The sequence below is a fragment of the Hyperolius riggenbachi genome, chromosome 10 (genome assembly GCF_040937935.1).
Source record: "Hyperolius riggenbachi isolate aHypRig1 chromosome 10, aHypRig1.pri, whole genome shotgun sequence".
NCBI classification, from domain to species: domain Eukaryota; kingdom Metazoa; phylum Chordata; class Amphibia; order Anura; family Hyperoliidae; genus Hyperolius; species Hyperolius riggenbachi.
In genome coordinates, this window is record NC_090655.1 from 185113979 (window position 1) to 185127506 (window position 13528).

The 13528-nt window shown below is 46.9% G+C and overlaps 2 protein-coding genes across 3 annotated transcripts in view; one reads left to right on the forward strand and one right to left on the reverse strand.

Annotated features, from left to right (window-relative positions):
- The window catches only part of LOC137534060 (dual specificity protein phosphatase 13A-like), a 79328-nt gene extending 76313 nt beyond the window's left edge, over positions 1 to 3015 (reverse strand). Inside the window, exon 1 of one of the 2 annotated variants that reach the window (XR_011024298.1) lies at positions 2606 to 3015. Coding sequence is in view for 1 of the 2 variants with exons in the window: in XM_068255391.1 (XP_068111492.1) it covers positions 2606 to 2646 (41 nt within the window). In the remaining variant the exon portion in view is untranslated. The remainder of the gene's footprint in view (positions 1 to 2605) is intronic. The other variant, XM_068255391.1, reaches the window with a different exon arrangement.
- SAMD8 (sterile alpha motif domain containing 8) overlaps positions 2756 to 13528 on the forward strand; it is a 119512-nt gene continuing 108739 nt past the window's right edge. The window contains exon 1 of the mRNA XM_068255389.1: positions 2756 to 2954. The gene's annotated coding sequence lies outside the window, so the exon portion shown is untranslated. The remainder of the gene's footprint in view (positions 2955 to 13528) is intronic.

Below are 13528 nucleotides of genomic sequence, written 5' to 3' on the forward strand. Positions count from 1 at the left end.
TAACACTACCGCCTGGGGTGCGGATTTGTTTCTTTGGAACTGTATACTAATCATCTTGCCTATACAAGTGTATTGCTGTCCAAACCTCTAAGGATTTTGAGGACTTGCTGATCAGCTTTTTCCATACCTACCATTGGCCTCTACCTTTGGGATCATAGGTCATAGAGGTCCTTTTCTTTGCCCAGTGCGTCAGTGTTATGAGTTGATCGTGTGCATGTGTGTGAGGGCGCCGGTTTGCTTGCGGGGTGGCCACCTAGCTGCTGTGCATTTTTTATTTATGGGTTTTATGTGAATTTTGTTGTGCTAATAAAGTGTCTTTTGATATATTTCTAAACCTTTGTTGGCTGTCAGTTTCACTCCCCTCATCTTTTCTATCCTAGTGGATGGATGTGTGCAGGGGCGTGGTGGTGTGCGCCAGGGCCGTTTCTAGCCCCGTTCAGCCGGTTCTGCTGAACGGGGCGCCGATGAAAGACAAATTGGGGGGCGCCAGGCAGAAGGAGAAGGATGTGACGTCACTGCTGGCTGCCTGGCTGGCTGCTCCTAGGAGCCGGTGCAGCGAGAGGTAGGAGGAGCTGTGCCGCTGTGCGCACCAGCGCGATCACCGGCTTCCTAGCTTACTAGCTAGATCCTTCTGGGCGCCGAGCGACGTCACGTGACAGGAGCGGCCGCGCTATGAACCTGTCACGGATGTTTCCTGTTTATCAGCAGTGTGTGGCGGAAGTGGAGTCTTTTTGGCCACTCGGGCTCCTCGCTGCCACTGCTGCGCCTGCTACTAGTGTGTGCCCAGCCTTGCCCTTGCTGCTGCTGCCTGCCCGCTAGCACCTCCGTCCCCCGCTCGGACCCCCACCGATCCTTCCAGACTCCAGAGTTGCACCTGCCATGATGATGGACAACATCATGGTAAGTAGGCAGGCAGTCTATGTACTGCACTGCCAGGCTCTCTCTTTCTTATGTGGGGGGGGGGGGGGGGAGGGAGGGGGGGGCGCTCTTTTTGCCCTGGGCTAAAGTCAGAGCCCACCAATGGTGATGGTCGACAGACTGGCTACAATATACTGGGCACATATACACCTGGCTACATATACTTGGCAGTTGGCACATACACACCTGGCTACATATACTTGGCACATATACCCCTGGCTACATATACTTGGCACATATACCCCTGGCTACATATACTTGGCACATATACACCTGGCTACATATACTTGGCACATATACACCTGGCTACATATACTTGGCACATATACACCTGGCTACATATACTTGGCACATATACCCCTGGCTACATACTGGCACATATACTCCTGGCTACATACTGGCACATATACCCCTGGCTACATACTTGGCACATATACCCCTGGCTACATATACTGGGCACATATACCCCCTGGCTCCATATACTGGGCACATATACTCCCTGGCGCCATATACTGGGCACATATACCCCCTGGTGCCATATACTGGGCACATATACCCCCTGGCACCATATACTGGGCACATATACCCCCTGGCACCATATACTGGGCACATATACCCCCTGGTGCCATATACTGGGCACATATACCCCCTGGCACCATATACTGGGCACATATACCCCCTGGCTCCATATACTGGGCACATATACCTCTGGTTACATATACTGGGCACATATATCCCTGGCTACATATACTGGGGACACTGGCTGTTTGTCATTATGTGCATTTACTGGTGAAAAGCGGTCTCTTGTTATGTGCATTTACTGGTGAAAAGCGGTCTCTTATGTGCATTTACTGGTGAAAAGCGGTCTCTTATGTGCATTTACTGGTGAAAAGCGGTCTCTTATGTGCATTTACTGGTGAAAAAAGCTGTCTCTTATGTGCATTTACTGGTGAAAAAAGCTGTCTCTTATGTGCATTTAGTGGAGAAATTTTGTCAGTAAAAAATATTTTGTCAGTAAATTTTTAGGTATTTGTCAGTAAAAAATAACGTGAAAGGTTGGCAACACTGGCAGGCTGTGCGGCGCAACGGGAAAGATACAGGCAGCCCACCTCACGCTTGGGCTTGGCTGGGGGAGGAGCCGACGACAGCGAGCAAGAGTAGGGTGGCCGCATGCAGCCATAAATACGCAGTGTGTGACTGCGTTGCACTCGCAGAGCCTCTCAGCCTGAGTCAGTCCAGAGACTAGCAGACTCGCAGGCAGCCAAAGCCAGCCAGGAGCAAGCCCATGGAAGAGGGGTAGTAAAAAAAAATAAAAACAAAAATGGTGAGTTGGTTTCAAGAAGCCTTTTGACATGATTTCACTTAGCAGCTTTGATTGGGGGGGGGGGGGGGGGGGGGGGGGGGGGGGAGAGAGGGGGCGTATTTTTTGACTCTCGAACTGGGTGAAATTTAGCCTAGAAACTGCCCTGGTGTGCGCATGTCGCGAACATGTACTTGTGCGCAGATGGGGGGAGTGGTTTGATTGTGTCCGAAGCCCAGCGCTGGTTTTTCAAGAGCCTGCCTTTAATCTAATTTGATATAAAACTGTCCAAATTAATTGAAAATTAATTGTTCAAAGACACTGAGGGAAATCGATCACAGGGACAAATTGATAGAATCTGACGGGGAAAAAAAAGTATGTTTGTACCCAGTTTTCACTTTCATAGTCAGACGTGTATTATTCTTCATACACTACACGATTTCAAACCTATAATGCGCGCAGTGACGGTCTGGTGGCCACACGGTGGCACTATACATGCGGATAAACTTTACAACGAGTGCTACTCGGTCTGGGTGGGCGCTGGAATAGACGTTTTATACTCGTCAGCAGTCGGCGCCGCTGTTACGGTGGTTTCTATGGACACGGTAGCGGCCTATTCCTGTGTACGAGGCCTGAAGTTCAGTGACAGAAGCTGGTGACAAGAGGGAAGGGAGCCCCGCCGTGGGGCAGAGTGCGGAGGCAGCGGGGCCCAGCAAATGGTGGCGGGTGTGTGCAGGTACGGAGCTTCCCTCAGCATGACGTCTATACAGAGTGCCTGTCTTGTGCTGAGCATTGTGTGCTCTCTGCCCTACTGATCACATCACTCCTGCAAATATTGCACAGTTGTTAGTCTTTGGAGGAAACGGTTAATTTGCTCACACCCCCATTTATTGTCCTATGTATACCAATTTACTGCTGATGGCACTAAATTCTGATCTGTCAGTGGTAAGTATGCTGATCTTAAGAGACACGTAGAATATAGAGTTATATCTGAGCTCCGGATGGCTAATGGTGAAGCCTTGTGTAAAATACTAAAAATAATAAAATAAAAAGTGTAGGGAATTTTCTTTGTGCACATGGAGTTTATATCACTTTGCCCTAAAGAGCTAGGTGTATGTATAGTGTGTTTCAAGGGAAATCGGCACGTAAGTTGGGTAAGGGTCTGAGCACACTTTTGCTATGCTGTGTGGATTTCAATATGTGAGACAAAAAGACATCAGTGCATAAATAGCACTGTTGGAAGCACTTCTGTGCTGTGCAGCAGTGCATTCTGACACCACACTGCTGTGCTCAATACAGCACTGTGTCATTCAGTTGAATGGGAAGTGATACAACAGAAAGCAACGCAGGTTACATCTGTTTTTGTAAAACGTGGGCACGTGTGTGTGTGTGTTTGCTAGTCATGAGGGCGGGCTAAGTACCTCATTCCTCTGGCCATGGCAGAGTAGTCAGAGCGTGCTAGAGTACTTAAAATGTAAGAGCTAACTAATAATAATGGTTTTATATGTACCTGGGGCTTTCTCCAGCCCCATCTGCACGAATCGCTCCCATGCCGCCGTCCTCAGCCTTCTGCTCCGTTACCGGGTCCCGTAACTACAGCCAGTTGCGGCCAGTCTGACGTAAGAGAAGTGAACTCTTTACGTATCTCTCCAACAGCCGCCGGAGACTGGCCGTGACTGGCTGACGTTATGGGACCCGGAGCAGGAGAAGTCTGAGTACGGCGGTGTGGGAGTGATGGGGCTGGAGGAAGCCCCAGGTATGTATAAAACTTTTATTATTAGTCAGCTCTGGTTTCCTTTAACTCACAGCTCAGGGTCCTCCCCTTAGCTGTGTCACAGCATCTCCTCTCTATGACTTCTCTAGCAGCATCTCTCATTTAGAGATGGGAAGTCCGGATCTTTTCAATGATTCGGATGATTCGAATCGGATCATTGAAAAGATCCGGATCTTTGATCCGAATCTCAAATCATTACTAGGGAAGCATTCGGGGGTGAACTGACCAGCAGGACAGGATTTTCCCTGCAGTGGACAGAGAAGGGCAGGGGGTGGACAGAGAAGGGAGGAGGTGAACGAAGAGGGGTAAGCAGAAAGCAGAAATGATTTTTTGCACACATTACCCACATGTTGCAATCATATGCTTTAAATATATTTCAACTATATGTTCATCTGTATACTCTGAATGCAAACGTCTCACAGTGAAAGAAAGCATTCCCCTTTTCTCACCTGAACACTCATCATAAATGTAGGTAGAAGTGAAGTGCAGCTGTTTAGAGCCAAGTGCAGGAGGATCATATTGCACTGCAATCACAGTGCCTGCCCTGTCATTCTAGCCCAGACTCAGCACGCTGTCTGCAGAGTTACTGAGCTGTGCTTCTGAGCCAAAAGTTTCCCATTTGTTCACAACTACGGAACAGACAGCCTAAAATCAGCAGCACATTGCAGCCAGTACGTGTGCTCTACACATATCTGGCAGTGGCACCCATGTCCCCTCTCTCATCTACCTGTCCCTGTGCAAGGCTGGCTCCCCTCCAACTGAGCAATCCATCTCTGCTCTGCTTCCAGGACCCTGCTTCCCGCTGAGAGAGGGGGTGTGCCGCTCCTGGCTCCACCCCCTTTTTTAGCTGAATCGTTCATTTTGATGATCCGGATGATTCGACTTACAAAAGAGATTTGGATCAAAGATCCGAATCATTCATGATCCAGACAACACTACTCTCATTACATGACACCTAGTGGTCTGGGCATACATTGTACCCTTTCGTTGTGGAGCTGTTGTCTCCTGCATACAAGAGCTTAGAGAAGATGGCATATGGCAGCGTTAACTCCCTTTCTGCAAACCGTTGTTTACCACAACAGCTCAGCCGAGAACTCAGAAATGTTTTCCTCCCCTGGCTGATGGAGACAATGCAGTTGCTGATGGTGGATCCTGGCTGGATGGTAACAAGGGAAGAATGAAGCAGGAGGTTGGGGCAAAGTAGAGGAGACACACCATATTCTGGCTTGTAAAGATGCTGGGTATAATGTTTGTGTACCGTGCATCCGGAAAGTATTCACAGCCAATCACTTTTTCCACATTTTGTTATGTTACAGCCTTATTCCTAAATTTATTAAATTCATTATTTTCCTCAGAATTCTACACACAACACCCCATAATGACAACATGAAAAAAGTTTACTTGAGATTTTGGAAAATGTATTAAAAATAAAGAGAAATTACAGGTATATAAGTATTCACAGCATTTTCTCAATACTTGTTTTTTCACCTTTGGCAGCAAGTATAGCCTCAAGTCTTTGAATATGATGCCACAAGCTTGGCATGCTTATCTTTGGCAAGTTTCACCTATTCCTCTTTGCAGCACCTCTCAAGCTTCATCAGGTTGTGTGGGAAGCATCAGAGCACAGCCATTGTAAGAGCTCTCCAGAGATGTTCAATCAGATTCAAGTCAGGGCTTTTTGCTGGACCACTCAAGGACATTCACAGAGCTGTCATGCAGCCACTCCTCTTATATCTTGGCTGTGTGCTTAGGGTAATTGTCCTGCTGAAAGATGAACTGTCACCACAGTCTGAGTTTAAGAGGGCTTTGGTTCACGTTTTCATCCAGGATGTCTCTGTACATTGCTGCAGTCATATTTCCCTTTATCCTGACTAGTCTCCCAGTTCCTGCTGCTGAAAAACATCCCCACCGCATGATGCTGCCTCGACCATGCTTTACTGCATGGATGGTATTGGCCTGATGATGAGCTGTGCCTGGTTTCTTTCAAATGTGATGCCTGACATTCACAGCAAAAAGTGTAATCGTTGTGCCATGAGACCAAAGAATTTGGTTTCTTGTGGTCTGAGAGTCCTTCAGGTACCTTTTGGCAAACTGAGTGCTGCCACGTACCTTTTACTAAGAAGTGGCTTCTGGCCACTCTACCATACAGGCCTGATTGGTGGATTGCTGCAGAGATTGTTGTACTTCTGGAAGATTCTCCTCTCTCCACAGCGGACCTCTGGCGCTTTGATAGAGTGACCATCGGGGTTCTTGATGAAGGCTCTTCTTTCTCAATCACTCAGTTTAGATGGCCGGCCAGCTCTTTGAAGAGTCCTGGTGGTCTTGTACTTCTTCCACTTACGGATGCTCATTGGGACTTTCAAAGCAGCAGACATTTTTCTGTAACCCTCCCCAGATTTGTACCTTGACACAATCCTGTCTTGGAGGTTTACAGAAAATTCCTTTCTTTGTGCTTGGTTTGTGCTCGACATGAACTATCAACGGTGGGACCTTTATATAGACAGGTGTGTGCCTTTCCTAATCTTGTCCAATCAACTGAATTTACCACAGGTGGACTCCAATTAACCACTTAAGGACTGCAGTCATAAAACCCCTTAGGCCTCGTTCACCTCATTAGCGCAGATGGCTGTGCGATCGGAACGCAACGCGTCCAATCGCACGCCATTTGCGTTCCTATGCGCTGCGCTGCAGATCCCATTCATTAAAATGAATGGGATCTGCACTGCGATTCCCAAAAATTCGTGCAGTACGCGATAGCGCAATCGCGCTGCCACGCAGCGCATATGATGGGAACGGTAGAAGGGCTGTCTATGCCCTTCTACCGTTCTTGCGTGTCGCACACTATACGCGCTGCCAAAATGCGCACGGCAGCGCGTATAGTCTGAACGAGGCCTTAAAGCGGAACTGTAGATATAAAATAAACACATTGTTTCACTTACCTGGGGCTTCCCCAAGCCCCCAGCAGCCATCCTGTCCCGCGCCGCTCCTCAACGAGCCTCCGTTCTCCCGCGGTCAGCTACTTTCCGTTTCGCCGCCGGGGAAACAGAGACTCGTGGAGATTCGGCGCGGGACAGGACAGCTGCTGAGGGCTTGGGGAAGCACCAGGTAAGTGAAACAATGTGTTTATTTTATATCTACAGTTCCGTTTTAACCACTTGCCGACCAGGGGAATTTTCACTGATCGGTGCTGCGTGGGCTCTACAGCCCGCAGCACCGATCAGCAGTGCAGCAGGGCGATCAGACTACCCCCCTTTTTTCCCCACTAGGGGGATGTCCTGCTGGGGGGGGTCTGATCGCCGCCGGCCATTAGTGGGTAGCGGGGGGGGCTCCTCAAAGCCCCCCTCCGCAGCGTTTTGTGCGCTCCCTCCCTCCCCTTACCTCCCTCTCCCTTCCTGGGCTGCGCAGGACAGATATCCGTCCTGCGCATTGTGGGATAGGCTTCAGCCTATCATATGCCGGCGATCCCCGGCCAATCAGAGGCCGGGGATCGCCGATCTGACTTACGGCGCTGCTGCGCAGCAGCGCCGTATCATGTAAACAGCGGGGATTTCTTCCCCGCCTGTTTACATTTTGCCGGCGAGCCGCTATCGGCGGCTCTCCGGCTGTTCACGGAGACACCCTCCGTGAACTGACATGGAAAGGCCGTTTCCATGGTAACCCGCAGACGACCAGTTTACGCCAATCGGCGTTAGCTGGTCGTCAAGAGGTTAAAGGATACCCCAACTGAAATGTGACATAATGATAGACATGTGTATGTACAGTGCCTAGTACACAAATAACTATGCTGTGTTCCTTTTTTTCTTTCTCTGCCTGAAAGAGTTAAATATAAGGTACGCAAGTAGCTGACTCAGTCCTGACTCAGACAGGAAGTGACTACAGTGTGACCCTCACTGATAAGAAATTACAACTACAAAACACTTTTCTAGCAGAAAATGGCTTCTGAGAGCAAGAAAGAGATAAAAAAGGGGAATTTCTTATCAGTGAGGGTCACACTGTAGTCACTTCCTGTCTGAGTCAGGACTGAGTCAGCCACTTACATACCTGATATTTAACTCTTTCAGGCAGAGAAAGAAAAAAAGGAACACAGCATAGTTATTTGTGTACTAGGCACTGCACATACACATGTCTATCTCATTATGTCACATTTCAGTTGGGGTATCCTTTAAAGAGGAATTTCAGCCTAAACAAACATACTATTATTAAGTTACATTAGTTATGTTAATTACAATAGATAGGCAATACAATCTCTTACCCACCCGGTTTTAAAAGAACAGGCAATTGTTTGTGATTCATGGGGGCTGCCATCTTTGTCATGGGGGCAGCCATCTTTTTAGTTGAATGGAGGTGACAAGGAGCAGGAGACACAGTTCCAACTGTCCTGTGTCCTGATTACCCCTCCCAGCTGCATGCGCTAGGCTTCAAATGTCAAATTCAAAATGTAAAAAAAAAAAAAAATTGCACCAAAACAGCAGAATGAGAGCAACAACATCAGAAATCCCATCATGCTTTGCACAGCATGAGGGGAAAAAAGCCCGGGCAGTTTTCTTCTGTGCAGCTAAAAATGAGGCTTGTATAAGAGAAACAAAGTTCTGATGCTGTGAAACTGTTAAAGAAACACCAAGTCTTTTCAGTGCTGCTGAGTCGCTTTTTAGTCCGGAGGTTCACTTTAACCCATTCAGGTTCTGTGGTTTTCACGAGAGAAATGTTCACCTCCCATTCATTAGCCTATAACTTTATCACTACTTATCACAATGAACTGATCTATATCTTGTTTTTTCCGCCACCAATTAGGCTTTCTTTGGGGGGTACATTTTGCTAAGAGCCACTTTACTGTAAACGCATTTTAACAGGAAGAATAAGAAAAAAATGGAAAAATTCATTTTCTCAGTTTTCAGCCATTATAGTTTTAAAATAATACATGCCTCCATAATTAAAACTCACGTATTGTATATGCCCATATGTCCCGGTTATTACACCGTTAAAATTATGTCCCTATCACAATGTATGGCGACAATATTTTATTTGGAAATAAAGGTGCATTTTTTCCATTTTGCATCGATCACTATTAACAAGTTTAAAATAAAAAATATATAGAAATATTTCATCTTTACATTGATATTTAAAAAGTTTAGACCCTTAGGTAAATATTTACATGTTTTTTTTTGTTTTTTTTTATTGTAATTTTTTTTTTTTTATAGTAAACATTTTATTTGGGTAGTTTTGGGAGGGTGGGGGGTAAACAATAAATTTATAATGTAAATGTGTGTTGATTTTAATTTATTTTTATTTTCAGTTGTAGTATTACTTTTTGGCCACAAGATGGCTGCCATGAGTTTGTTTACATGACGTCACTCTAAGCGTAACTCACGCTTAGAGTGGCGCATCGGGAAGGGAACGGCCAGAAAAGGCGCAGCTTCCGAGAGAAGCTGTCGCTTTTTCAGCGGGGGAGAGGAATCAGTGATCGGGCACCATAGCCCGATACATTGATTCCCTGGCTACCGAATCCGCGGCCGGGAGTGCGCGTGCACGCGCGCGATCGGCCGCGGGGGCGCGCAGTAGCGCACATGGTTCCTGGACGTAGTTTCTACGTCCAGGAACCAAAATAGGTTAAGGACCAGACACTTTTTTTTCCATTCAGACCACTGCAGCTTTAACGGTTTATTGCTCGGTCATACAACCTACTATCTAAATTAATTTTACCTCCTTTTCTTGTCACTAATACAGCTTTCTTTTGGTGCTATTTGATTGCTGCTGTGATTTTTAGTTTTTATTATATTCATCAAAAAAGAATTTTGTCTAAAAAAAAAAATGATTTTTTTTTTTAACTTTCTGTGCTGACATTTTTCAAATAAAGTAAAATTTCTATATAAATTTTTGGCCAAATTTATTGTACTACATGTCTTTGATAAAAAAAAAAAAATCCAATAAGTGTATATTTATTGGTTTGGGTAAAAGTTATAGTGTTTACAAACTATGGTGCAAAAAGTGAATGTTCCCATTTTGAAGCATCTCTGACTTTTCTGATCACCTGTCATGTTTCACGAGGTGCTAGAATTCCAGGATAGTATAAATACCCCCCAAATGACCCCATTTTGAAAAGAAGACATCTCAAAGTATTAACTAAGAGGCATGGTGAGTTCATAGAAGATTTTATTTTTTGTCACAAGTTAGCGGAAAATGACACTAACTTGTGACAAAAAAAAAAAAAAAAAAAAAAAATGAAATTTGCCACGGACTCACCATGCCCCTCTCTGAATACTTTAGGGTGTCTACTTTCCAAAATGGGGTCATTTGTGGGGTGTTTACTGTCCTGGCATTTTGGGGGGTGCTAAATTGTAAGCAACCCTGTAAAGCCTAAAGGTGCATATAGGACTTTGGGCCCCTTAGCGCACCTAGGCTGCAAAAAAGTGTCACACGTGGTATCGCCGTACTAAGGAGAAGTAGTATAATGTGTTTTGGGGTGTATTTTTACACATACCCATGCTGGGTGGGAGAAATATCTCTGTAAATGAGATTTTTTTTTTTTTTTTTTTACACACAATTGTCCATTTACAAAGCTATTTCTCCCACCCATCATGGGTATGTGTAAAAATAAACCCCAAAACACATTATACTACTTCTCCTGAGTACGGCGCTACCACATGTGTGACACTTTTTTGCAGCCTAGGTGCGCTAAGGGGCCCAACGTCCTATGAGTACCTTTAGGATTTCACAGGTCATTTTGAAGCATTTGGTTTCTAGACCTCTCCTCACGGTTTAGGGCCCCTAAAGTGCCAGGGCAGTATAGGAACCCCACAAGTGACCCCATTTTAGAAAGAAGACACCCAAAGGTATTCCGTTAGGAGTATGGTGAGTTCATAGAACATTTTATTTTTTGTCACAAGTTAGCGGAAATTAATTTTTTTTTTTTCACAAAGTGTCATTTTCACAAAGGTAATGAATGCGGCAGCCAGACTGATACATTCTTCTCACCGCAGCGCCTCTACAACTCCGCTCTGTAAAGCACTACACTGGCTCCCCATCAGCTTTAGGATCAATTTCAAAATCCTGTGCTTTGCCTACAAATCAGTGCACAAGACCTGCCCAACCTACATCTCTGATCTGGTCCACAGGCACATACCAGCCCGCCCCCTCCGATCCTCCAATGACCTGCGCCTAGTCGCACCACGCATAACTCAGTCACACGCACGATTGCAGGACTTCACCAGGGCCGCCCCTACTCTCTGGAACTCTCTCCCACCAGCCGTCAGACTCGCCCCCGCCTTTAATTCCTTCAAACAAGCTCTCAAGACTCACCTCTTCACGCTCGCATACCCCCCTACACCAGCACCATAATATGTTCTGTTAGACCCCCTCTCAAAAGACGCACCTATTGTCTCCACCCCACCCTTTAGATTGTAAGCCTCCGGCAGGGCCCTCCTCCCTAACGTATCCAGCTTGATTATGCAATCTTACTCGCAACCACCCCTCTTGTAGACTCGAACAGTCTCTATTTTGACCTATGACACTGTATTGTTATCAAATCATTTGCATGATCTTGCTTTGTTGTGAGTTTCTGTATGTTCTACCTGTATGTTAACCCATTTATCTATTGTGCAGCGCTGCGTAAGATGTTGGCGCTTTATAAATACAATAAATAAATAATTTTCCACTAACGTGACAAAAAATAAAATCTTCTATGAACTCATACACCTAACGGAATACCTTGGGGTGTTTTCTTTCTAAAATGAAGTCACTTGTGGGGTTCCTATACTGCCCTGGCATTTTAGAGGCCCAAAACCGTGCCTGGAAACCAGATGTCTCAAAATGACTGTTCAGGGGTATAAGCATCTGCAAATTTTGATGACAGGTGGTCTATGAGGGGCCGAATTTTGTGGAACCGGTCATAAGCAGGGTGGCCTCTTAGATGACAGGTTGAATTGGCACTGAAGTACAGGAAGCGCAGGATGTTCTCAAATGGTGACCTGGACATGGCAGCAGAGAACATGGGCATGTGATGTATTGGGTGCGTAGACCAATGAGACCGCAATACATTCTTTTTGACTAGACCCATGTTAAGGAGAAGGCCCCAAAAAATGTTACGTTCGGAAACTTGGAGTGGTTTCCACCGAAATGGCTGGGCATGGTAGCTTCTTGGATTGGTGGTTGCGTTTTGTGTGGCATAACGGTTCCTCTTAGCCACAATTAAGTCGTAGAGACCAGCAGTGATCAGAAAAAAATAATCTGTCACTGCAGTTGGGCGGGTAAGGGTTTGGCCGGGTGATCAGAAGCCTGCAGGGGCAGATTAGGGCATGATCTGATGGATAGGAGTGCTAGGGGGTGACAGGAGGTGATTGATGGGTGTCTCAGGGGGTGATTAGAGGGGAGAATATATGCAATCAATGCACTGGGGAGGTGATCGGAAGGGGGTCTGAGGGGGATCTGAGGGTTTGGCCGAGTGATCAGCAGCCCACACAGGGCAAATTAGGGCCTGATCTGATGGGTAGGTGTGCTAGGGGTGGCAGGTGGTGACAGGAGGTGATTGATGGGTGTCTCAGGGTGTGATTAGAGGGGGGAATAGATGCAATCAATGCATTGGGGAGGTGATGGGTGGGGAGGATCTGAGGGATGTGGGTGGGTGATTGGGTACCCGCAAAGGGAAGATGAGGGTCTGATCTGATGGGTAGCAGTAACAGGGGGTGATTGATGGGTGATCAGTGGGTGATTAGAGGGGAGAACAGATGTAAATAATGCACTGGGGAGGTGATCAGGCGGGGTCTGAGGGCGATCTGAGGGTGTGGGCGGGTGTTTGTATGCCCGCAAGGGGCAGATTAGGGTCTGATCTGATGGGTAGCAGTGACGGGGTGATTGATAGGTGATCAAGGTGTGATTAGAGGGGAGAATAGATGCAAGCAATGCACTGGCGAGGTGATCAGGGGGGTCTGAGGGCGATCTGAGGGTGTGGGTAAGTAATTGGGTGCCCACAAGGGGCAGATTGGGGTCTGATCTGATGGGTAGCAGTGACAGGTGGTGACGGGGTGATTGATGGGTGATTAGAGGGGAGAACAGATGTAAATAATGCACTGGGAAGGTGATAAGGGGGGGGGGGGTGTCTGAGGGCAATCTGAGGGTGTGGGCGGGTGTTTGGGTGCCCGCAAGGGTCAGATTAAGGTCTTATCTGATGGGTAGCGGTGATCAGGAGGGTGTGATTAGAGGGGAGAACAGATGTAAACAATGCACTTGGGAGGTGATCTGAGGGCGGGTCTGTGGGCGATCTGAGGGTGTGGGCGGGTGATCAGGTGCCCGCAAGGGGCAGGTTAGGGTCTGATCTGATGGGTGACAGTGGGTGATTGACAGGTGATCAGTGGGTGATTACAGAGGAGAATAGATGTATACAGTACACGGGGGGGGGGGGGTTGGGGGAGGATCTGAGGGTGTGGGGGTGATCAGGAGCCCCCAGGGGGCAGTTTAGGACCTAATCTAAAATATAGCATTGACAGATAGTGACAGGGGGTGATTGATGGGTGATTAGGGGTGTGATTGGGTGCAAACAGTGG